General features: G+C 41.9%; 1 protein-coding gene across 2 annotated transcripts; it reads right to left on the reverse strand.

The window, feature by feature from the left end:
* Positions 1-860: 860 nt before the first annotated feature.
* Positions 861-25,513, reverse strand: LOC117346486 (40S ribosomal protein S5). 2 transcript variants are annotated; one of them, XM_033916139.1, is made up of 7 exons: positions 25,371-25,472; positions 16,214-16,264; positions 14,581-14,686; positions 11,671-11,880; positions 11,344-11,472; positions 3,563-3,661; positions 861-976 (listed from the first exon to the last, which is right to left on the reverse strand). In XM_033916139.1, the coding sequence occupies exons 3-7, from the start codon at positions 14,683-14,685 to the stop codon at positions 908-910; spliced, it is 612 nt and encodes a 203-aa protein (XP_033772030.1). In that variant the 5' UTR covers position 14,686; positions 16,214-16,264; positions 25,371-25,472; the 3' UTR covers positions 861-907. The 2 variants fall into 2 exon arrangements, with proteins under 2 accessions (XP_033772030.1, XP_033772029.1); XM_033916138.1 differs by lacking the exon at positions 16,214-16,264 and having other exon boundaries at positions 25,371-25,513.
* Between the last annotated feature and the right edge of the window lie 205 nt (positions 25,514-25,718).

Raw genomic sequence — 25,718 nt, forward strand, 5'->3', positions numbered from 1 at the left:
TTCTGTTTTTTTGAGGGGGAAACAGGCTAAAGAACCAAGGATATAAATAAAATGCATTTCAACCTTATGTCTCAAAATAATATTCTTAATCAAGGTTGAGGCTAATAACTGAGAATTCTTAATGTTATCAGTTTGGTCTTTCAGTTTTAGTCACATTAGAAACTTCCAGTCTGCCCATCCGCAGTAACCATTATCTCTTCCTCTCTAAAACATCCCAGGCGGCTTAAGGTAAGGTCCGGGATTCCGGAGAAAGACGGGGGGGTGGGTCAGAACCGGCTCAAATATTATTCGCGTTTTTTTAAAAATATTCGTGTCCTGGCTCTGCCCCTAATCCCTCCGAATATTGAGGGAGAAGTGTTCTACCTTCTTTTATTGAGCTGAATGTTTCCGTTTTCCTTTTCCACAAAGCATTACACCAACAGCCCTAAAGTGAAGAAGCATAAACAGGTATGTTCTTACCTCCAACCAGGGAGACTGATTTTAGATGTGAAAATAGGAAAAGGAACAAATAGCATTTCAAACATTCTCCAAACTCTTAATTGTAGATTCTTAGTTTGTACTGAAGTGTTTCCTTACTTCCTCGGTCACTGTGAATTTATTATGTGTGGAAAAATTCAGTAAAGCAAATGCACAAATGATGGTAGAGAAACCATAGTGTCTTTAGCCTTGAATTTCACTCCCACAGACCAGGTATTCAGGATATCCCTAATAAATATGCATGAGAGATTTAAAGCCTACTATTCCCACTGAATGTAACTTATCTATTTGTGGCTCTCAAACTGAGACGAGTGAGGGGCCATAAGGCTGAGCAGAAGAGACAGCTATATTAGTACAAGTACAGTTACAGATCTGACACAGCATTATAGAACTCAGCCAATTTATTTGAACAAGATGAATATCAAATAATTTAGCGATTGGATTTTGCCACTCGTTCCAGCTCATCCTTCTTCTTAATAGCATACGAGTTTGAAGAACCCTGACAGAAGAGAGAAAAAAAGAGTAAGAAAGATACCACCTCATTTACTCATTGTTAAATTTATAGATGACTCAAAGCAAAGTTATTCTCAACCACTTAAACACTATATAACACTACTATAATTATTAATCTCTTTTTCAATAGTATAGTAGTGTCAGACTTCTATGTTCAAAAGACCCCTGCACATAAACCAAAGAAAGACCTCAGAAATTTTACTCCTTAGTTTTCAGTACATTAAAGGCCTGTAGAGGAGCTCTTACAGTCACTGGTCTCTTAAAAAAAAAAAAAAAAAAAAAAAAGCCACCAAAAACTTTATATAAAAAACTTTCAATTATCGTTTTCCTTTCTGATGGATACATGTATTTTATTGGGGGAAAATTGGATGATTAATATTTTTATTTAATGATTGGATTTCTGTTGAAGAATTGTTGGGTGGGGGGGAAGGGTTATAATTTTTACTTTAATGGATTATATGTATAAGAATGTCAAGTGCTGTATATTTTATTAGTAATGTAATGTTTTAATATTAATCACTTGTTTGTCAGTTTTAAAATGAATAAAGAATTAAAAAACAAACAACAAAAAAAATCTTTCAATTCTGTAAGAGTAAATCCAAATATGTAGCCTGATACTTAATCTTCATAGATATCAAAGACGGTCAACCATTAATGTTCATGGACGTTCAACAACAACCACCATCTGAGAACATTCAGGCAAACTCAAACTGCTTCAGCCAGACTCGACAGTGGCCGTTTCGCAAAGAGCTAGATCAAGAGCTCTGGCCATCTCTTCTCCTTGAAAAACAGCTAATAACCAATAGTGTATCCCAGCAACACCCTGGGCAAGTCACTCAGTCCTCCACAGCCCAGGTACATTAGATAGATTGTGAGCCCACTGGGACAGATAGGGAAAATGCTTGAGTACCTGACTGTAAAAACCGCTTTGACAACCTTGATAGGCGGTATATAAAATCCTTATAAACTTGACAAACTCACCAGTACTGTGGAAATCAGGTTCAGGGAGAAGCGTTTACATCTCCAAACAGTCCCATTCTTTTCTTCCTGATTTCTACAGTGAGGAAGCCGCTCCTGCTTCGTGCCGCTCAGCGGCTGAAGAAGCTAGAACTTGCAGCAGCCACTGAATGACCAGGTTAGCAGCGGGGCAGGAGTGTGGAAAGCTCGATCCCGCATGCTGCACCTCTGGACCACCAGGGATCAACAGAGGAAGTACAACGGACAGTGTAGGGAAGGGGCAGAGTGAGCCTAGCGGCAGCCTACAATAACTCTTGGAGGAAGGTGACTTTCCCCAGATTCATCTTAATAACGGCTTATGGACTTCTCTTTTAGGAACCTTTTAAAACCCTGCTAAGCTAACTGCTTTCACCACATTCTCCAGCACCATTGAATGAGGAAATATTTTCTCCTATTTGTTTTATATCTGCTACTTAGTAGCTTCAATACATACCTCCTAGTCCTGGTATATTTGGAAAGAGTAAACAAGCAGCTCACATCTACCAGACCTCTATCATAGCTCCCCTGAGATGTCAATTCTCTAGGCCAGGACTTCTTAGTTTCCAAACAAAGCACGGATGGCAACACATCCTATGAAGCTAATTTGGCCACATACAGTATGCAGACATCTCACGGGGAGAAAGAATTTAAAAAATAAATACCCCTGATTGGTAGAGTGAAGGGAACAACTGGGCTAATTAAATTTAATTATAGGACTGTGGATGTTATAGGATCTTATCTATATATCTGCTGTTCCAGGACTACATTCAGAGGCTGATAAAAGCTTAGCATTCAAGACAGACTGATTGTAGCCAGTCCAGCTTGCAAGTAAGTTCAGCCTCTAATGCACAAAAGAGTTCTCAGGGGCTTTTACCAATCGCAGTAGCAGCCACCGAGAATCCTAAACAAATGCATTACAAGGAAGTCATTAGTATTAAAATGAGCACTCCATGCAATTCACAGGACGGAATGCCCACCTTTTACCATGCAAACTTTTCCAGCAGGTCTGAAACCATCAGTGACTTTTCTGGTAGAGGCAGTTTGCTTGAATTTTTTAAGTGTGTTTTGTGCATATGGGTCTTGTGCCTAAACAGCCATGTCTAAAATCACCGTGAACATAAAAAAAAGGCCTTCCAAACCTGCTGCAGCTGAAAGTTTTTTGTTTGGTTTTTTTTTGTCCTTGCTGATGATCACAGCCCTATACTCTACTGGGCCTGCACACAAGAGCTGTGCCCACCGCTCAGCTCTTGTGCACAGGCACCAGGCAAAGTTCCTCCCCCTTTTACTGCAATACTGAACAGTGTACATATAATTTGTATGCTGTGTTGAGCATCACCTGGCAAATGAAAATTACTTCCAACCTAGTGTTTTGCACATCAAGCCCTCAGTGTCTCCAAAAAGGCCTGTTTTTAATGTATAAAGAATAAACCTCATTAGAATACCAGCTTTATAAGGGAATATTTTCTGGATGTTGCACCTAATCTACCAGAGTTGTAATCTTTATCCCCCAATGACTCTACCACTAGTCTACAAGGCCTATCCTATATGCAGATGTAAGACTTGCAGCTCCTCTCACCTTGGCAGCATTGATAAGCTCATCAGCCAAGCATTCAGCAATGGTCTTGATATTACGGAAGGCGGCTTCACGGGCTCCAGTGCACAAAAGCCAGATAGCCTGAAATACAAGCAAGGAAGTAAGTATTATCATCAAGTATGGTGAACATAAGCAGTGTTGATGGTTTTCAGGATATCCACAATGAAACATTGAATAAATATATCCTTTGCATGCTAATCTCTCATATGCAGTGTTCTCCCCAGGGCCTTTCAGCCAGGCGCTCCGCCCAGCTAATTTAGATGAGCGCCCGGCTGTAATCTCGATCGCAATCCTGCTGCCACTGCCGCCTTCTGCTCAACATTTTTTTTAAAAAACCCTTCTCACCGGTTTGGAGATTTACCGGGCTGACTCGGCACAGCCTGAATCACAGGAGCCTGACTATTTTTTTTTTTTTAAGTTTTTAACGCCAGCAAGCGACTTGAACTCGTGCTCTGGGGCTCTAATATGTGCATGCCGCTTCTCTCCGAAACCGGAAGTCACGTCCTGAGGGAGGAAGAGAAGGGAAGTCGGCATGCACACGCCCCGGAGCATGGGTTCGCTATAGGAGACAGGTCAGCTTACAACTTGCTCTTGCTTGCTTCGGGCTTTCTTCGCTGCCGGATCCTGCCTACTTTCTGTTTCCGAAAGTAGGCAGGACCCGGCAACGAGGAAGGCCCGAAGCAAGCAAGAGCAGCGAGTTGTAAGCTTCCTTCCGTTACTGACTTATGGAAGATAGGTCAGTGATGGAAGGAAGCTTACAACTTGCCTTAGTCCAGCCCTGCACAACATGCGGCCCAAAACGGATCTCACTGCCGATATGGCTCTCACTCCGCTCTCCTTTGAAGATTAGCTCAGGAGGCAAGATTTAGCCCGAGATCAGACCAACATTAAAGGGCATCTGAGCAGATGTCCTGTTTTTCTTTACCTAAAAATACCACCTTGTCTAATGTAATCTCTGATCAGATCCTTAAGAGTGATGCAACTATGTATGCTGGACAGTCTCCTCCAGTAAACAGAGCTTTAAAGCCTGCAGCCATACAGAACCAGATGGTCAAAGGGCTCCGAAGTGTAGTATTGCCAAGGAATCTGTCTCACAAGTTTCTGCTGCTGGCAGATGTAAACACAGCACAAGAAATAGAGACTTGTGGCATTCTGTGTGGAAAGATGATGCATAATGAATTTACTATTACCCATGTAATAGTGCCAAAGCAGTCTGCTGGACCAGACTACAGTACAGTGATATGGGGAATATGGAAGAATTATTCAGTGTTCAAGATCAACATGATCTCCTCACAGAAGAAAGACGGAGAGAAAGAGAGAGGCAGATACTGAAGAGGGGGGAGAGAAGGAAAGGAGATAGAGATGCCAGACCATGGGGTGGAGTGGCAAAGAAGGAAGGAAGGAAAGGAGAAGAGAGAGATGCCAGAGCATAGGGGAGGGGTGGAGACAAAAAATGGAGAGGGGTTGAAGCTGAAATAAATCATGTACAAAGGAGAGAAAGGGCACAGGATATGGAGTTTACTGAAGAGACATAGAAAGAGGGAAGATACCATATGGAACAGAGAGAGGGCAGACACTGGATGGAAAAGGCAGAAAGGGTGGACAGTGGATGCAAGGGGCAGAGATAGGGTGGACAGTAGATGGAAGGGGTAGAGAGAGGGTAAGGCTGGGTGGAAGGGGCAAAGAGAGAGGACAGATGTTGCATGGAAGGGAGCGAGGACAAATGCTGAATAGAAAGAAGAGAGTGAAGAGAAGATGACTAAAGCAGAAACGACAAAAGGTAGAAAAAAAATATTTTTGTTGCTTTACGTAGAATCAAATAGTATTGTAACTGTATTGATTAAAATTTATCAATAGGAAATGGAAATAAGGCAATTTTGGGAGGGAATAACCCCTTTCCTCAGGTCAGGACAGGATACCATAACAGCTGTATACTGTACTGTCTTGAAGAAAGATTTGGCCTCTGAAAACTAATTGAAAAATGGATTAGTCCAATAAAATGGTATTTTCATATTTCTCATTATTTTATTTCTATTTGTTAATTTGTAAAGTGGTGACTTATGTAGAAGTTTTTTTCAAATTTACATCTACTGTCTTTATATTTTGCACAGTATTAGGGGACATGTGTCATTGTTTCTGTGGTGTTGCATTGTATGCCGAGTCTGGTTTCTTGGTTCAGTTTAACTTTTGACTACATATTTCTATTTTTAGTTTATGATTATTCCATATTGGGCGAGGGTGTATCTGTGTTCTGTGTGTATGAAAAGGACATGGCTTTCTGTTAGCATCGACTACAGGATCAATTGACTGTGTAGGATCTGGTTTGTTTAGTTTTACAATGCGTGTGTTGGTGTTCTAGTGCTCACTGCAGTGTTTAAGATGCTGCCTTTTCCTAGATGCACCCTTATTGTGTGACTCATATATTTTTTTATATAGAGGAGGGGGTTGTTAAAAAAATGATTAGCACTGGCTATCATATATACTAGGTACACCACTGGATTTAATGACTCTATTCTAACTTTACTGTTGACGTAGGTGTTGTCCCCCCCAACACACAGACACACATTATAAAGAATTAAATTAAAGTTGTATTATCAAGTAGTTTTCAAAAGACATTATAAGCAAATAAAAATAAAATATTTTTAATACATTGCTAATTATTACCTGCATCTTTACCTATTCTGTTTTGCCCTAGCTCTTACTTTGCACTATAGCAAAATAAAAAAGAAGCAGATAAAGATCAATCACACAGTGCCCTTCAAGGCTCAGTAACACCTCTCCATAAATTATGTGGAAGAGGTCTGGAAGTGGGGATAGCATCTATTTCATATCCTCAGTGAGACCTCAGGAAGGAACCTAGTGATCAAAACATTAGAGGTGTTGTACAGCCATTTCTTGTATGACTGGATGAGCTATATTTATCTTTTTTTTTTAGTTGTTTAAATTAATGCAGAAATAAATGGTTAGATTGAACCTAATGACTTCATTAACGCATTTCCCTTTTTTAAACCTCTATACTATTTGAAAGAGGGTGAATATCTAATTATTCACTTCTAGAATTGGATACTTCTTAAATTTAGTAAAAATATTCTGGCACAAGTGTCAAACCTTAAAAAAGGAAGTCATATCGAGCATTGGAAAATAATAATAATTAACTAATAAAAATAGTATACATTTAATTTTCCCCACTACCAAATTTCCCCGCCCCGCCCCACCCGGCTGGAAAAAATTTCTGGGGAGAACACTGCATATGCATATTCATTGAGGCTATTCTGAAAACCCAACTGGTTGGGGTTCCCCTACAACATACATGTCAAACTCTGGCCCATGATGTAATAAAATTTGGCCCGCCAGACAATTACAAAATTTCACTTAAGCTGGCCCACCGGCAGACAGGTACAAGCGCCAGGCGGTGGAACTATAGTTCACTGTCCTGATGTTGCTAGTGGTGATAGGGTGAACAACGGACCGTGACTTCCGCTTCCTAATGCAAGAGAGGTGCCGGTATGCTAGGCTGGAATCGCCGCCTTCCAAAGTTTCAGCCGCTTCAGAAGACGAGCTAAGAAGCATGGGAACGTGCGCGAGGTATTTGAAGGCACAAGCACGTCACAATGGTGGGTGTAAGCGCGACAATCATTGGTTTCAGGGTGGGGGTGTATTGGGGGTTAAGTTTTGAGGCTGGGTCCACACTATCACGGCTTTCTTGACTTTCAATTCAAAGCCGTATTACTAACTGTTCAAGCAGTTTTTAAAAATATTTTGGGGTTTTATTTTTTTAACAGTTCTGGGAGAGGGGTGGGAAGTAGGGAGGTTGGTAATATTTTGGTATTATATAGTATGATATTGATTTGGAAATTACAGAATATTATATTATTTCAATGTTTTATTTCAAATGATTTCAAATTACAGAATGATTATATAGTAATGAAACAAAGATGTATTGATGCAATATTTTCATTTGAAAATTAATAAATATGACTAAAGATTTTAAAAATATATATATTTGTACGAGTATTGATGCACTAAGAGTTTGAAACTTGAGTATTGGCTTTGTATGCATGCGCAAGGTCCTTATTCTTAAAAGTAGGGTTTTATTGTTTTCCCCAAATAAAAGACCAGTTTCACAGGTTTTTTGTTTTTTTTTTGTTCAAAAGATTTCCAGAGCTACAAACTACTTATAAATTGTGTTAGTCATATACATTGGTTCATTCTAGTGCACACATGTCTCTTTTATTTATTTTGTTTACATTACAGAGCTGGCATATGGTTGTAGAGAATGTAACCCTATATTTCTACTAAGACTAAGGGGTCCTTTTATTAAGGTGCGCATTTAGTGCGCGCTAAATCAGTTAGCGTACCTTAATAAAAAGGACCCCTAAGTATCTTAATAAAAAATTTGGCCCGCGACTTAGCCTATGTTTTGGATTTTGGCCCCTTATATGATTGAATTTAACACCCCTGCCCTACAAGAAGTATGGGAATCACTGAGTAGTTATATAATTAAATTTTACAGGGAGAGGGGGGATGTTTTGGGTTGGGTTTGGGGAGGGAGGTTCTTTGGGGGGATATTTCAAACTCTTTTGAGCTGTTGTTTTTGATCTTGTTGTGTCACTTTGTTTTCTTGATTGCTCAATAAAATATATTTGACCACATAATTAAATTTTACCATTACTTCAAGCAACAAATTCTGGATTTATTGCATTGACAGAAAACACACACACTTTCAAGTGGAAAAGTAATCTTATCTGTTAATTCCCTGTCCTTGAATCCTGCTAAACCAGTTCAGATGCGTGGGTTTGAAATCACCCTGCCAGAAGTTTGAAGCCAGTAAGTTTGACTTCTGTGGCAAGTAAATTAATAGAAACACTTTTCAAAATAGACAATAGAAGTTCCTGGAATCCAATGGATTTGCAGGTCCTGAGACAGCAAAGGCTTCACTAGAAGCAGGTCTTGTCAGATATGATTAAATTTATTTGACTAGGTGTCCAGGGATTGAGAGAGAGTGTTATTCTATTTCTTATAACAGATAATTTTAAACTAGGATTCTATGTGGTTTACAACTCAAACCAGGGAGTTACAGGAATTTAAAATCACAAAAAGTAATACATTAATTAATCTCAGGATGTTGCATGCTTTTAGCATTAGGAACGTTAAGCGCAGAAACTTACTCGCACTACCTACCACGCCTCTTGAACAAACTACCTACCCACATAAGAAGCTCCCCAAGCCATTCTGGATTTTTATCAATCTTATTATTAAAAGCCTCTCTGCCTCAAAACCCCTTGGTCTTTCAAAATCAACTGGGATGGAATTCTCAGGCCATTGTGACCCTGTATCATGCCAACTTTGCACTGTATGGTCAGCTGAGGAGTGTCTTATGTTTTGCATGCCATAGAACACGTGAGACGTTGTGGGAGCCTCAGGCTTAGCTTTTCCAGAATCCTTTAGGACTGTGGGGCCGCAGGGGTTCCATATGGCAGGAAAGAAATCCCTCTTGGAGACCCTAAAGAGTGAAGGTGCCCAATGCAAGTGTGTGGACGCAGCGGGCACCAAATAGAATCCAGTCTGAGTCACTGCAGGGGGGTCTATGGGGCCACCTGTTCAAGAATTTACCTTGGATTTTGTTAATCTCCTCAGGAGAGCTTATTTATCGGTACCGGAGCATTCTATGCTGCCTGCCAATTGTTCTTTTCCAGTAGAGGTAACAGTTCTCAGAGAAGCCATGTAAATTTCTCCTTCACCAAATATTTGTTGAGAGCATGGAGATCTAGTATTAGATGGAGATCTCTGGTCTTTTTCAGAATCAGAAAGTATTTGGAGTAGAACCCTCTGCTCCTCTCCCTTTGTGGAATCGATTGTACTGCGTTGAGGTAAAGAAATGAGAGCTCCTGGTGCATTAGAGATTTCTGAAGTGAGGTGAAAGTAAACTGTTCCGGAGGGTGGGTTGGAGGCTTAGAAGATGAACGGCACCTTGAGAGACCACCTGAAGGACCCATTTATCTGTTATGTGGGTCCAGCGTGAATAAAAATGATGGATCCAACCAACCAACCCCCCCTCCCCCAAGTCAAAAGGACTGTTGAGACTTTTATGGAAGACACGTTTGTTGCTTTTCCTGTTTCTTTTGACAAGGGCGTCAGTGAGCAGACTGACATGAGGAGGAGAAAGAGTAAAGCATGGATAATTGGGCTGTCGACAATAAGGAGAAGAATATTTTTGTGACTGCTATGTAGCTGGAACACACTGTACTTTAGACAAATGTTGTCATACAATCAGTATTTCTTTATTTTTTTCAGTAGCCGCCTCTATTCAGTCTCAGAAGAAGTCATCCCCTGTACAAGGTATGTTTCATAAGACTGTCTTGGACACTGAGTTCTAGGTTGGAAACACGAAGCCATGTCTGACCGCGCATAGCAATAGGAACTGCTGATGTTCTGGACGCAGACCTCACTATGTACTTTATAGTTTTGAAAACATCTTTAGTAAGGCACTGGAAAGCTTTCTGTTGGTTGAGAGGAAGATACTGCTGGAAGTCTGGCAGTTTCTGAATAAAAGACTTTAGACATCTGCTGTTCACAAGGAAACTTAAATTATAGGCACAGAAGCTTCATGTTTGAATGTTAATGGTCTGAATCACATGATAAAAAGGAAAAAAGCATTATTATTTTTAAAGAGGCAAAATGCGGATATTTGTTATATACAGGAGACCCACCTCTCAAATATTGAATCTAAAAAGCTGGAAGGAGGTTGGGTCAAGCATTGTTTCTTTTCTCCAGCTATAGGGAAAAAAGCGGGTGTTGCTATTCTAATGAATAAAAAATGCTCTGCTTCATTCAAATTAAAGGCGTCGGATACTCAAGGCAGATGGGTAAATGTGGAAATGAGCATGGGAAATACTACTATGATGTTGTTTAATGTATACGCCCCTAATTCGAACCATGTTCACCAGCAGGCAAGAAAAAATATAGCGATTTACCTCAATGAAGTAAAACTAGAAGCAGGAAGAGCAAATACACACTTTCTCTTCCTAAGACTGCCACAAAGAGAAGTTCCAATAAACTTTTGCCTCATTTAATATTCTAAAGTCAGCTCAGAGATAAGGAGTGGAGTGGGTGGGGAGGAAGGCTGGATCATGGGTCACCCAAGATGGATGAGAAACTAGAATCTCTGGGTATCATCCAAGATCAGTGAGAAAGTTCAGACTATAACCTGAGCAAAGATGACCAGCCTAACCCCCTTTTCAACTGTCACCTGGAATTAACCAGGTAAGGAGTTGCACCATCCACCATCGGCTTGGTGACAAGAAAAATACTGAACATTCCAGGCCGCACAATATCCTTAAAGAGTGAAACTCTTAGGATTATTTTTTCTTTGTCTCCATCTGCTGATAAATGGACATAATCCATTTGATCTGGACTGGTTTGGCAGAGTTGCTATGAAAAATTGCTTTAACATTTGCTATCAGCAATTATTAGGAGACAACCCACCCATCCCCATTAAACTATTTTGAAAAGGTAATCTTCCCTATAATGGGGTCTGCATCATTCATGTTCCACACTAAAATGGTAGACAACCAGTCAACTTTCTGATGCAGATACATCCTGTATTAGGTCTGCCAATGTCAATTTCTTTTAGAAGAGACACACATCCATCAGTGCAGCAACCTGCTCCAAATCTTGGCTCTGTTATTTTCATTCAATACTTGTGATGCAAAGCAATCCATTTCTCAGCTCTGAACTTTTGTGTGTGCATGCTGTGCTAGTACCTGGTTAACCCTACGAAGAGGGGACACATCCACAGCCTGCCGCCTCACTGTTCCGGCTCTACCAATACGAGTGGAATCCTCCCGAGGGCCACTGTTAATAATAGCATTCACCAGGACTTGCAAGGGGTTCTGTAAAAAGAAAACAAAAACAGAGGCAAAGAACTTCATACATATGTTTTGTAATTAAAGGCAGTAATGACAAGTTTCTTTTATTTGCTGTTTAGGAAGTCCCACCACCAGCAAGCATTAGCTGGTATAGCTGGTCTTAAGAGATTTGCTTTAAAAAGTGCACTAATCACTGGGTACTAAGTTTTAGTTCTTCCTTACCTCTCCAGTTAACAAGTGGATAATCTCAAAGGCGTGCTTTACAATACGCACAGTCATCAATTTCTTGCCATTGTTACGGCCATGCATCATCATGGAGCTGGTGAGGCGTTCCACTATAGGACACTGGGCTTTACGAAAGCGCTTAGCAGCATAGCGGCCAGCACTGTGGGGCAGGTATTTGGCATACTTCTCCTTCACTGCAATATAATCCTAGAAGTAAAGAAAATATACTGTGGTACTGTGTAGTGTCAGCACATCTGTATTTCCAGATAGCATAAAATGTCACTTGATCTAGGATATCTTAAGAGAATGCTACAGCTTTCTCTAAAACTGCATTCAAGTCCCTTGCTTCTCCAAAAATTCTCAGTTGTTTTTCAGAAAAGTAACAAAGCCCAACTTCCACACAATAATTATCCTAAAATACACCTGTTCCTACAATTTAAGCATACAAAATGGGCAAACGATATATCCATGATTCTGGCTAGAAGGATACATGTCCTTTTTCTAAAAGACCAGTAGAAACGAATTCATTTGTAGCCTGGTGATGCTTGAACTCTACCCAAAAGAGAAAATGGCAATCAATTTTGATTACCAAGTCAGAAATAAAAGGATCCAATGTTTGCGATTTTGTATCCCAAAGTAAATCAAAAGCAGACACATGCGCTTGTTTTCTGAAACTTATGACAAGTGCCTTCACAGAGCAAACCTACATACCTTAGCTTCACAGACAGCAAATAAGTCACATTTGTGAGATTGTATCACCAACAGCAGTTTTTTTCTATATGTATTTAGATGCACTACAAGACCCCAATTAATCATGTAACAGATTAGGGTAGGGCTCTACAAATCCCAGGCACCAGATTGTCATGGCAACCAGGGCTGTGGAGTCGGAGTCGGAGGAAATTTCGGGTACCTGGAGTTGGAGTCAGAGTCAGAAGTACAAAAAACTGAGGAGTCGGAACATTTATCTACCGACTCCATTTTTGAACTTGGCATACCAATCATGAGCGATTCTTTCAGCTATAGCACCCACTATATACACAGCACAAATGTTGCGAGCAGCTTCTGCGGCCTTAGAACCTTGATTAAAAGCAAAAAGAAGGTGGTGTCGAAAATGCTCATTTCTCTCAACTTGACATTCCATTTTAACGATCTGAAAATTAACCAGTGCTGTGGAGTTGGAGGAAATTTTGGGTACCTGGAGTCGGAGTCAGAGTCGGAACATTTATCTACCGACTCCACAGCCCTGATGGCAACTAGCTTTTTTTGGTGCCTGGTATTTCCAGACCCTTTAAGATTTTATACACCACCTAGGCAGTTTCCAAATGGCCATACATAAAAGTTAACACACTAAATACAATTACAAAAACTGTCTCTTCAGCGATACCAAATTTTAATACCATTCCAAAATCCTGCAGGATCGCTCAATGTTTAAGGTCTTAGCCACAGACGACCTTATCTTGCGCGATTGTTAACCTTTGTAGCCTGGGGCATAGGATATGTATCTGCTAGGAATCTAAGATTGGCAAATAAACAACTTCTTATAGTTCCATCTTATAGGGAATTCGTACATGAGCATATCAGAGATGCTATCATCTCTGTTAAGAGGGCCTATGATATGAAATTCATTACCCCTATTGCTCCGATTAATAGCATCCATTTTTAAACTTTCCTTTTCTCAGATGTTATTAAACCTGTTTCTCTTGACAGCGCTGCAAAAATCACACAAAACTCCTATTATGTTCCCATCCCACCTTTCTTATTGCAATTTGTAGTTCTTTCCCTGACCAAATGTTACCGAGCTTTTAAATTTTTGATGTGATATTTTGTATTTTTTTAAAATTAAATTTAGATTGTAAGCCGCTCTGAAGGTATTCCTTAGAGCGGGATAGTAAATTTTAAATAAACATGGTGCTGATGTCCTTGGCTTTGTAAAGAAAAACAAGTTATATGATTGAAAAAAAATTATTTACACTACATATTCACCACTGAGTTCCACACACTTACAACTTTGTTGTTCTAACTTGTTTAACCCAACCAAGAAAAATTCTATTGGTTGTGCTTCAAACCACTCGTCTACAGCTAATGTAGCATCCTCAGTGCTTGAAAACTTTCTTCCCTTCAGGTGTTTCTTGAGGCTAGGAAAGAGGCCAAATCAGGTGAGTAGGCTGGGTGTTTCAGAACTTCAAAATGAAGACCTGCCAATTCTACTGCGTAATGGCTGCCTTGTGAGGAACAGCATTGTCTTGAAGAAACAAGAGTCCTTTCGAAAGCTTGCCTTGAAGTTTGACGACCAGTTGCTGCTTCAGTAACTTTTTTTCCAGGTAATCTACAAATTCCATCTTTGTCCCAAAAAACACCAAGACCTTGCTTGATAACTTCTGTGTCTTGAACTGCTTGGGAACCCATTTGACTGAGAGCTTGTTCTCGGGGTATCTTCAGGGTCTCTACTATCTTTTTAGCAGATATTCTTCTGTCATGCAGGATCTTTGGCTCTCATTTTTCAGCCGGAATTCACCTTTACTGTGGAGAGGGAGTAACGTAGAGCGCAGATAAAGGCCAAATGGCCCATCCAGTCTGCCCATCCACAGCAACCATTATCTCTTCCTCTGTCTAAGGGATCCCACGTGCCTATCCCAGGCTTTCTTGAATTCAGATACAGTCTCTGTCTCCACCACCTCTATCGGAAGACTATTCCACTTATCTACTGCCCTTTCTGTAAAAATGTATTTCCTTAGATTACTCCTGAGTCTATCACCTCTTAACTTCATCCTATGCCCCAGGCTATAAAGGTGCTTCCTAAGCTCCAACTCAAGGCATCAATTTTTAAACAACCAAGCATTCTGAACCCCTGTTCAAAGGGATGTAAAGTGGATTGAGTAAACCCAAGGCTTCTGGTCACAATCATACCTGCAAAGAAATGTCATTGATCTGCACGTCATCTGTGCTCCACTTCCCAAAAAGCTTAATTTCTGGGGTTTCTGAACCCGCAGGTACTGTTTCCCATTCGGTCATTCTGCAGAACAAAGAGAACAAAGCATTACAAAATGCTTCAAAGCATGCATCTCATTTTCTCTCAAAGTATATATATATATATATATATATATATATATAAAAAGACACTAATATACCAAAAGGTACAGCAAGAAATCCCTCCTGCATGGCAGCCAATAGCAATACAAGCAAGGATTTTGCATCATCAACATATTTGCATGAATCTTCACCTTTAAACATCTTAAAACTTGCATTTAAATATGCAAAAATGTTTTCCTAACACTGTCTGTTTTAGTTTGGAGGAAGGTTGTGTATAAAGAAAGATTAGGTTCTTACTTCAATAATTTTCTTTCCTATAGACGGGAGCAGAGGTCCTGAATGGCTTAAACAGGTGACACATTGTGAGGTCCTCTCACTGGTCCAGGGTTGCCACAGACTCTCTGATGGTGGACCCCGCAGGAGACATCAAATCTTCTAAAATTAAGATTACTCCCTTCATCGAAGGAATGGCGCTCAGTAAAGATCCTCCTGTGCAATCACCGGTGAGACTCCAGCCAGTGCAGATTACCTCCAGTAATTCAGGTAGGCTTCAAACAGACTCACAAAATCAGGGGTAAAGCCCTGAACAAGATGCCCAGAGGACCCCCTGCAGGAACTCTTCTTGTCTTCTCATGGGCCCAGTGACTGCTGCACATTTGCGCTTCTCTGAAGACGCTAAGTTGCTATCCGAGGGTTCTAAAGGGGATTTTTGAACCAAAAACTGAACTACCTGCAACTCCTTTGGCCCAGAAGGCTCCCCCCCTCCCATGGCACATGGACACTTCTCAGCCAACCATTCAATGCAAATCTGGCCTGAATCAAGGGTAAAACAGCTCAAAAAGTCCATCTATGGATATTTTAATCAAAAAATTAAGGTGTTCCGAAGCAGATAGAAGCTTTAAAACCAAATTGGGAAATCTAAGATGGCCACGGTAGCAGCAGCGTTTTAGCCAGGGCTGTGGAGTCAGAGTCGGAGGAAATTTCGGGTACCTGGAGTCGGAGTCAGAAGTACAAAAAACTGAGGAGTCGGAACATTTATCTACCGACTCCATTTTTGAACTTGGCATACCAATCACGAGCGATTCTTTCAGCTATAGCACCCACTATATACACAGCACAAATGTTGCGAGCAGCTTCTGCGGCCTTAGAACCTTGATTAAAAGCAAAAAGAAGGTGGTGTCGAAAATGCTCATTTCTCTCAACTTGACATTCCATTTTAACGATCTGAAAATTAACCAGTGCTGTGAGTCGGAGTCGAGAAGTCAGAGTCAATTTCGGGTACCTGGAGTTGGAGTCTGAAGTACAAAAAACCGAGGAGTCGGAACATTTATCTACTGACTCCACAGCCCTGGTTTTAGCACCAAACAATGGCCGAAGAGAGCTATATTAAATTGGGAAAAAGGTTTTTTGGAGGTAGGGGACCTAAATACTAGCCTCAGAAACCTTTAAAATTGAAATACGAGACCCCTCCCCCCAATGTCTCCCATAGAAAGCAATAGACTGTACTCACAGTTCTGTTGCAGTTCTTTCAGTACTGTGCCTGCTTAAGGTCTAACAGCAGCTGAGAAATGGAAAAGACATATGCCGCAAACAAGCATGTAAAAATAATCCAAATGCTTTTGGGCTACCAGTCAAAACAGAAACTGAACTCAAGACCTCAAACCCCCACAGCTTCACACGTCAAGAGGGAAAATGCAGCCAGCACATGATAAGAGCCCTCAGGTCCACACATCCTGTGCTCCAGCCTCAGAACCCACCCAGAAGTGACCCTTATTACCAGAGGAATGGGTCCCCGAGCCACCGAGTGTGTTAAAGCAGGTTCCTTGTAAAAGGGTTGCCCTCCCCAGCTACAGACTTCAGCCACAAGTGTCTATCAAAGCCCTCTGCATCAAGTCTCCAAAGAAGTGCAAAGTAGAGTCATTTGTTTCTCAATTTTGTGTAAGGTTGTGATCTCCCATGATCTGAATTTACAACCATAAATGTTCTGTTTCTCAAACCTGCTGACTTAAAGCAGTTCAATGCCTCCCAATGAAATTTGCCTAAGAACGTCTGGCAGGGGGGAAGACACCCTTTTTTAAAAAATTTGTTTTTGGTTTCCTTTTCCTGAGAGCCTTTGTTAATTTGCATATATTTTCTGTAGGGGTGGGGGGGGGTAGTGGGGATGGGTTTTGGGTTGGGATTGTTTAGCTGTGAGGATTCACATTGTATTCTTATGTTCAGAACTTTGAATGGAAAAACTCTTACTACCCAATACAGTATGGAATTTTTATGTTGTCAGGCGGACTTTTTCGGTCACCAGGCCGCGCAGTGGTATAAAACTATTAGTGATCCGGTTAAAAAAAAAAGCCTAAAAATGGTCTTAGGGATATTTGGAGCATTGAGATTAAGCATCAGATTTCAGCATCTCAATGGCCACAAATTTGGTCTTGGAGAATAAGATGTACAATGTCGGCATCTATGAGGCAAACTTGTTTTTTTCTTTTACACAGAGCTTTTTGGACCCCAATTAGATTACAAAAATTAAATAGTTCCTTGTCTAATAGATGCTGGCATTGTAATCTTGATGTAGGGACTTTGGATCATCTTTTATATTACTGTCCCCATATCTTAGCCTTTTGGAATTCAATCTGGGATCAAATAAATTGTTTATTGGAAAATCATGTAGCGTTATCTGATGATACTGTGATATTTGGAATGTCTATGAGAAAAAAGAGTCAGATATCATCGTGTAACAATAAACTTTTATTGATCATGACAGGAGTTGCCATCCAACATAGATTACTAATAACTGGAAAGACCACAGTAGACTTAATTTTAATTTCTGGTGGAATTTGTTGTGTCACCTATATAGAATGGAAAGCTCACTGGCGGTACAGAATGGAAATTATAAAAATTTTATAAAAATATGGGAGCTATTAACATCTTTTTGTCATGATTAAATGCCATTTTTCTATTAATTATACACCACTTAGTGTTGGGAGGGTTTCTATTGGAGGGTTTATGATTTTACAATTAATAATGGACTTAGGGAGGATGGGGGGAGGGTTGCTTTTATGTTTATAAAGTACTGTATACTGACTGATAAGATGTTCAAGTGGTCTATTTAATATTGTTAATATGAATTTTGTACACTTAATGAAAGCTTAAAAATGAATAAAGAATTAAAAAAAGAACTTTGTAATTGGCTGTATTTGATGCTGTGGTGTGAATCTGTTGTATTTCTTTTGCTGGTTTGTGGTTAAAAATAAATAAATATTTTTGGGGGAAAAAAAGAACATCTGGCAAAGAATGTGCTTTCGCCCAGCAGATCAAGAGATTACTCTTGGTGGACTTCTATGCTACAGAATGACACGGTGACCCATTCTCTCAGGTAGCTGCAATAAAACCACAGGAAAAGGTACAATCTATATCTGTTCACCACCAGCATGGGAACAAATCTTTTCACCACTCCGTGGAGTGGTAAAAGGCTTTGATCCTGCAGAGAACCCCACCCACCACAGCTCCCTGATATCCCACATCCCTCCCCCCATCACAAGTCCGGGGGCTTCAGGCCCTAACCCCCTCGCTGGTGGGGTCCGACAGCTCCTGCCCGATCCCCCTCGCTAGTGAGTCTGGAGGCTCCAGCCGCCCTCCCTCCCTATGCCAGGCTCCTCCTTATGACACAACTTCCTTTTTTTGAAAAAACAGGAAGTTACGTCATAAGGAGGAACCCGGCAGAGGGAAGGCCGGGAGCACCGTGGAGCAAACCTGTATAGAGATTGGCTTGCTCTGCAACGTGTGTGCCAGTGGCACAGAGGGAAGCTGTCTGGACCCACCGCAGTGAAGAGAGGGTGCAATGATAGGCAAAGTAGGAGGAATTGACTCAGGAGGGGGGTTGGGGCTGGACAAAAGGAAGAACTACAGGACCTACAGGAGGGGGAGCTGAAGGGAAGGGGCTGAAAGGAAGTGAAGGGAAAAAGAGATGCCATACTAAGTGAATGAAGGAATAGGGAATGAAATACTGAACACAGCAGAGAAAGGGAGAGACACAGGGATATCAGAAACAGGGGGGGAATATAAATTTATTTACAATTATTTATAATCTACCTATCCACAAATCTAAGCGGGATACAATAAACACATACAAATTCATAAAAAACAATGCAAACAAATACAAAACAGCAGTAAGCAAAAAACAAGTGACTAACTCACGTAGTCATATGTCTAGCACCAAAAAAAGCGTTCAAATAAAACAGGCCAGTATTGAACAAATTTGTACGGTTTGTCCCCCATATGTGGTGATTTGGTGTAGGATAGGTTGGGGAGGGCATCAATGGGACTCCACTAAACATGAGTTACTGGCCAGATTTTACAGTAGATATCATGCAAACAACGGGATGGCTGGAGTGAGCTTGGATGACAATTTCAGCAGCTCGAACCTACGACATTACCAGGTGGACTTTAGTCTATGGCCCATAAATGTCAAAGAAGAGACAAGTTAACTTAATCATGTATTTCTAAAGAGAATAACTAATGGATGGACCATTCAGGTCTCTTTATCTGCCGTCATTTTACTATGTTCAATACCTACGTGGTGTAAATGCGCACGAGTCAAGTCTCTAATTTGAAAGGAAGCTCTGGAATGAGAGGGCATAGGATACAGTTAAGAGGCTCTGGAGTAATCTAAGAAAATACTTTCTTACAAAAAGGATGGTACATATGTGGAACAGTCTCCCGGAAGAGGCAGTGGGGTGTCTGAATTCAAGAAAGTGTGGGATCTCTTAGAGAAAGGAAGAGATAATTATTACTGCAAATGGGCAGACTGGATGGGCCATTTGGCCTTTATCTACCATCATGTTTTTATGTGTCTGTGTAATTTATTAACCTTGCATACCATTCAAATCGCAGTTTTGAAGCATTTGGAGTTTCTTGATTAATCCTTTGGATATTCCTGAATAAACTATACTGCAGTAATCCAATTTAGTGGTAAAAAGAGCTATGACTAAAGTAGAGAAGGTTCGAGAATCAAACAGATCTTGTACTGTGTGGAGTTGTCAAAAAAGTATAGAAACAAGGATTTACTTAAAGCAGAAATTTGTAGGGAAAAGGATACCGAGTCAAAGATTATTTCTAGATACCAGAATGTGTTGACAGGTGACAGTCATCTTGTTCAGGATATGGTAAATGACCTGCTAGCCAGCATACTGTAGTTTTTGCAGAATTAAGATGATGATGTTCAAAGAGCCAAGTAAATATTGGAAAAAAATGCAACTATCAACTATTACTTCAATTCAGTAATTTTTTCATACCGCCCTTAAGTTCCCTCTGGCCTCACCCCATGATCTGTCATCTCCCCTTTCCTCTCTTTCACTTCCTCCCCCACCCCCAAACCTGGTATCCTTCTCCTCTCCTTCCTTCCTCATGATCTGCCATCTCTCCCATATCTTCCCTGATTTGTCTCCTTCCTTCTCCCAACCCCCAATGAGTTTTCTCGCTTACCTCTCCCTCCCAATTGGGTGCAGCATCTCTCTTGTCCCAACCCCTCCCCACGGGATCCAGTACCTCTCCCCCTCTCCAAGGCTGCAGCTTACGTTATTCGGGCCACCAGCAGCTTAAACATGCTGCCTTCGGCGGCCCCAGAAGCTCTCCCTTATGCTTCAACTTTCTGTCCCCACAGAGGCAGGATGCTGCAGCAGAGAAAGTTTACTTAATAATTTCCAATAAAATTGGTTTTTAACCTAGAGCAGTGTTCTTCAACCTTTTTATACCTGTGGACTGGCAGAAATAAAATAATTATTTTGTGGACCGGCAAACTACTAAGACTGAAATTTTAAAAAAAACATTTCCATCCCCGTCTCCGCAAGCTCGGTCCCCGCAAACCATCTGATCCCATCCGCACAAGCCTCAGTTATAATTTTATATTGAACATATTCCAGTACCTCCCCTCTTTTCCCCATCTTAATCCAGCAGATACCTTCCATCACCCTACTCCCTCTCCCTCCATTCCTTATTCAGCATCTTCTCCTTGTCTCCCTATTCCCCGTTCACCATGTCCAGCATATCCCCTCTGTCTCCCTACTCCCTCTACCCATGTCCAACATCTTACTTCTGTCTTCATACTCCACCCTCCTGTAAAGCATTTTTCATGTCTCTCTGCCCCCTGCAAGGTCCAGCATCTGTCTTTGTGTCCCTATTCTTCCAACTCCCGCCTAGTTCCAATAACTATCCTCCTCCAAGGGGATCCGCCATCTCCCTTCCGTCACACCATTCCCCCCACCCCCCCGGGTCTACCATCCCCTTCCCACAACACGTGGGAATCCAGCATCTCTTAATCCCTCCCTTGGCTGCTGGCCCCAGAGTGATTTCAATGTCACAATGGCTGGTCTCACCATAACTGACACTAAATTGGAAGCAGCCTGGTTCTTAACAGTTTACTTACAGTTCCCTTGCCCAGAACTCTGAACGAAGACAGAAGCTGCGGGATCTTTCCTTTTGCCTGCATTGCTATTTGCTATAAGCTCTGCCGGTCTCAATCCTGCCCCTCAAACACAGGAAGTCACTTCAGATGGGGGCAGGATCAGGATCGGCAGAGCCTATAGCGATGCAGGCAAGAGGAAAAGTCCCACGGCTTCTGTATTTCTTTTTGCTGTCCGCAGCCGATCCTAAGCCCTGGAAGGGAAAGGGGAAGAGACGCCGATGGGAAATTTAACCGCGTCGATCTCGCTGGTCCTCCGCGGACCGGCAGGAATTTTCTGCGGACCGGCGGTTGAACAACAGTGACCTAGAGCAGTGTTTTTCAACCGCTGTTCCGCGGCACACTAGTGTGCCGCGAGATGTTGCCTGGTGTGCCGCAGGGCCGCCATCAGGGCAGTACTACCAGTCCTGCATTCAGGGGCCCGGAGCTGACAGGGGGCCCGAGGCAGGGGCGCCAGTAGCTCGCCAAGGCAAAGTGAGTCGATCACCCAGGACTCACTTTGTCTTGGCGATCTAATCTATCGAGCCGATAAGTCTTCTTCTCCCCGACGTCAATTCTGCAGTCGGAGAGGAAGTTCGGGCCAGCCAATCGCTGCCTGGCTGGGCGGAACTTCCTCTCCGATTGCAGAATTGACGTCAGGGAGAGCATGCGTCGGCGTCGGCTTTGGGGCCTGTTATCCATTGGTGGGTCCTGTTCCCCGATGGCAGCGGCAGTGGCAGTGGCTTGGGGAACAGCAGGGAGAAAGAAAGAAAGGGGGCAGGCAGGGAAACAGAAGGAAAGAAGAAAAAAAAGAAAGAAAGGTCAGGGAGAGAGGAAGAAAAAGTTTGGGGAGGGAATGAGGTATGGAGGAGAGAAAGCATACAGGCTGATAGAAGGGAAGAAAGATTGGATGCACAGTCAGAAGAAGAAAGTGCAACCAGAAATCACCAGACAAGGTAGGAAAAATGATTTTATTTTAAATTTAGCAAAGTGGAGGCAGTATTACCACAGTTTTCAAAGGAATTTGCCCAAATAACTTAATAGTTAACTGGGTAAATTCCCAGAGATGAAAACTTCCCTTCACTTACTATGCACAGTTCTGAATTTATATCTGCTGTCTATATTTTACAATATGGTCACCTTTTACTAAACCGCAATAGTGGTTTTTAGCGCAGGGAGCCTATGAGCGTCAAGAGCAGCGCTGGGCATTCAGCGCAGCTCCCTGCGCTAAAAACTGCTATTGTGGTTTAATAAAAAGGATGGAGGGTATATTTGTCTATTTTTTGTATGCTATAAAAACCAAATACAGGGCGAGACTGAGAGCTGTTGACGAAGAGCTACGTTTGTGTCTTTCTTCGATTCCAGCCAGAATATCAGCTTTGTGTTCAGCCAAACAGGCCCAGGTTTCGCACTGAATAAAGTATTTTATAATTTTTCACTATTCTGTTTACTTAATATTTCATAATAAAGTAATTATAAAATACTTTCTTTGTGTTTATTTGATTCCTATTCAAGAGAATTACTTTATATATAGTCAATATAGGCACAGAGTTAAATTTTTTAACATTTTCTAATGGTGGTGTGCCTTGTGATTTTTTTCATGAAACAAGTGTGCCTTTGCCCAAAAAAGGTTGTAAAACACTGACCTAGAGCACTTTTGTCCCAAAGATGCATAAAAACCGACCACAGCAAGCTGGGCTCTTTTAAAAAACTGACACGCTGCAAGCTACAACTATTTCACCCCGATTCTTCATGTTTTGTTTATGTTGGGTTTTTTTTTTTTAACCTTTGCTTAATTACATTACACTTTTCTTGCTTCTTCCCTGCATCCCTTCTGCAGTTTCCTCTCCTTAGCTTTCTTTGGCTCACCCTCTTTCACTTGCCCTCCCCAGCAACAAAGTTGTTGCCTCGGAACCCCCTCCCCCCAAAAAACACAAAAAAAACAACCTTGAATTTCTAGGTGCTGAATCACCTAGGACTTTTGAGGCCCTGATTTTCTCTATTACTGTGTTCTTCAGACACTGGTGGGTGTAATCTTAAAAGTACAATGGAAAGAGGCAAATGAGATGTCAGATATTCAACCAATCAGTTACTTTATAGTACAAATAATAAAGACTAAAAACAAAATCTATATCCTAATGTCCATCTTGGATAAAAAAGTCACATAAGCAGATCCAAAACCTGTGATGTGAAAGTAGGCTAAGTCTAGGACAGGGGTGCCCAATAGGTCGATCACGATCGACCGGTAGATCGCCAAGGCAAAGTGAGTCGATCGCGGAGCCCTTCCTGGGCTCCGTGATACTCACTTTGCCTTGGCGATCTACCAGACCGATCAGCCTTCTTCTCCCCGACATCAATTCTGCTGTTGGAAAGGAAGTTCATGCCAGCCAATCGCTGCCTGGCTGGGCCGGAACTTCCTCTCCGACGGCAGAATTGACCTTAGGGAGAGGAATGCTGGTCGGCCCGACGCAGGGAGAGCTTGGGGCAGCAGCGGCTTTGGGGCCTGTTCCCCGATGGCGGCGACGGCTTGGGGGCCTGTTCCCCGATGGCGGCGTCAGTGGCTTGGGGGAGGGCATGAAGAAAGAAAGAAAGGGGGCATGCAGGGAGACAGAAGGAAAGAAGGGAAACAGAAAAAAAGAAAGGGGGCATGAAGAGAGAAAAAAAGAAAGGGAGGCAGGAAGAAAGAAAGAGCAGGGAGAGAAAGAAAAAGTTGGGGGAGGGAATGAGGTCTGGAGGAAAGGAAGCATTCAGGCTGAAAGCATGGAAGAAAGATCGGATGCAGTCAGAAGAAGAAAGTGCAACCAGAGACTCATGAAATCACCAGACAACAAAGGTAGGAAAAATGATTTTATTTTAAATTTAGTGATCAAAATGTGTCTGAATTTATATCTGCTGTCTATATTTTGCACTATGGCCTCCTTTTACTAAACCACAATAGCGGTTTTAGCGCAGAGAGCCTATGAGTGTCGAGAGCAGCGCTGGGCATTCAACGCAGCTCCCTGCGCTAAAAACTGCTATTGTGGTTTAGTAAAGAGGGGGGGGGTATTTGTCTATTTTTATATGGTTGTTACTGAGGTGACAGTGCATAGAATCATCTGCCTAGACCTCTTTGAAAAAACCCTGGAATAGGAATGATAATTAACATTTTCTCTGCGTACATTGTGCTTTGTGTTTTTAAAAAAAATTTTGTATTGTTGGTAGATCATTTTGACTTGGTGATTTTAAAAGTAGCTCGCAAGCCCAAAAAGTGTGGGCATCCCTCCTGGTCTAGGACATTCTAGGTCCAGGAACAGCACCCCCGTGAATTTCGAAAAACCACCTGTCAAAAGACAGGGGAGGCCGGAGAAGGCAGCTGGAGTGCCGGCGGGTTAAGAAAATCACTCACGGTCTGCTCCGACCGCCTCTTCCGGTAGTAAAGACGGGCTACAACAATCAGGCCTAGCGGAAGAGGCGGTTGGAGCAGATCGCGAATGAGCGAGTCCGCGATTCGCGAATTCACAGGGGAACACTAGCCTACTTTCACATCACAGGTTTTGCATCTCTTTATGCGACTTTCTATTCAAGGTGGACATTAGGACATAGACTTTTGTTTTTAGTTTTTATTATTTGTAAAATAAAGTAACTGACATCTCATTTGCCTCTTTCCATTGTACTTTTGTGCAATTTTTTTATTTATTTATTCATTTTCAGTAATACAATTCAAGATATACTTGTACAGAAAGTTTTTAAGTTAAAAAAAAAAAAAAAAAAAAATCCAAACAATAATATAACTTCAGAGGTATTAAGTTAACTTAAATCAGCTCAAGTCCACTTTTGTGCAATTTTTGAGGCAAAATCCTTCCTTCCCCTTCCTGTTTGGGTGTAATCTCAAGTCTCTGTACTTCTTTACGGCCCTGGAAATCTTAAAATTGATCAGAGGATCCGGGCTTTACCCCGTTCTCTTCTTTCCTCATCGCCTCGGCATGCGCATGCCCGTCTCAATCCGAGAACCATGAATTCAATTCTCACCCGATATCTCCAGCTCGCGCTCTCTCCACTATGTCGTCACGCGGCACGCGCCTCGGGCCGGTTTCTCCTCTCTCGCGCTCCCTGCCCAGATCTAGCGAAAAGCTCTAAACAGCCTTACACTAGGTCTTCCGACAGATCTCCTCTTTATTTCCCCCCCATCCAAGCACGTATTTCTTTCGTTACGGTTCCCCCCCCCCCTGATTTTTAATATCACTAATTTACTCACGCGACTGCGATTCCAGATACTGGGCCCTCTGCACGGTGCCGCGCCACAGGAGGAAAGAGAGCTAACACGGGTTCTCCAGCCCTGATAACCAGGGGTAGTACTTCCGGGGTGAAAGAGCATACTTACGCCGGGAACGCGTCTTCCATATTTGTTTTGGGCTTTCTCTGTTTTCAGGCGTACGTAAGTACTGTATTTACAGTATAAACTGTCGTAAGTGACGCGTTTCCGTTGGGACGCAGCGTTGCCAAATTGGGCTAGTTTTCAAGCCCGGCGGCGGGAAATAAAGGGCTTTGGAGGGTGGGTTTGCTACTCGTATCATCAGTTCGTCTCTCCACACTGCATTGCTGG

This window comes from Geotrypetes seraphini, chromosome 12, assembly GCF_902459505.1.
Source record: "Geotrypetes seraphini chromosome 12, aGeoSer1.1, whole genome shotgun sequence".
Taxonomy (NCBI): domain Eukaryota; kingdom Metazoa; phylum Chordata; class Amphibia; order Gymnophiona; family Dermophiidae; genus Geotrypetes; species Geotrypetes seraphini.

Coding starts and splice junctions, on each gene's coding strand:
- LOC117346486 (XM_033916138.1), bottom strand. CDS start 14,685: ATGACCGAATGGGAAACAGTACCTGCGGGTTCAGAAACCCCAGAAATT. Junction 11,473..11,670: donor TCCACTTGTTAACTGGAGAG/GTAAGGAAGAAC, acceptor TTCTTTTTACAG/AACCCCTTGCAAGTCCTGGT. Junction 3,662..11,343: donor CTCTTCGTAGGGTTAACCAG/GTACTAGCACAG, acceptor CTTGTATTTCAG/GCTATCTGGCTTTTGTGCAC.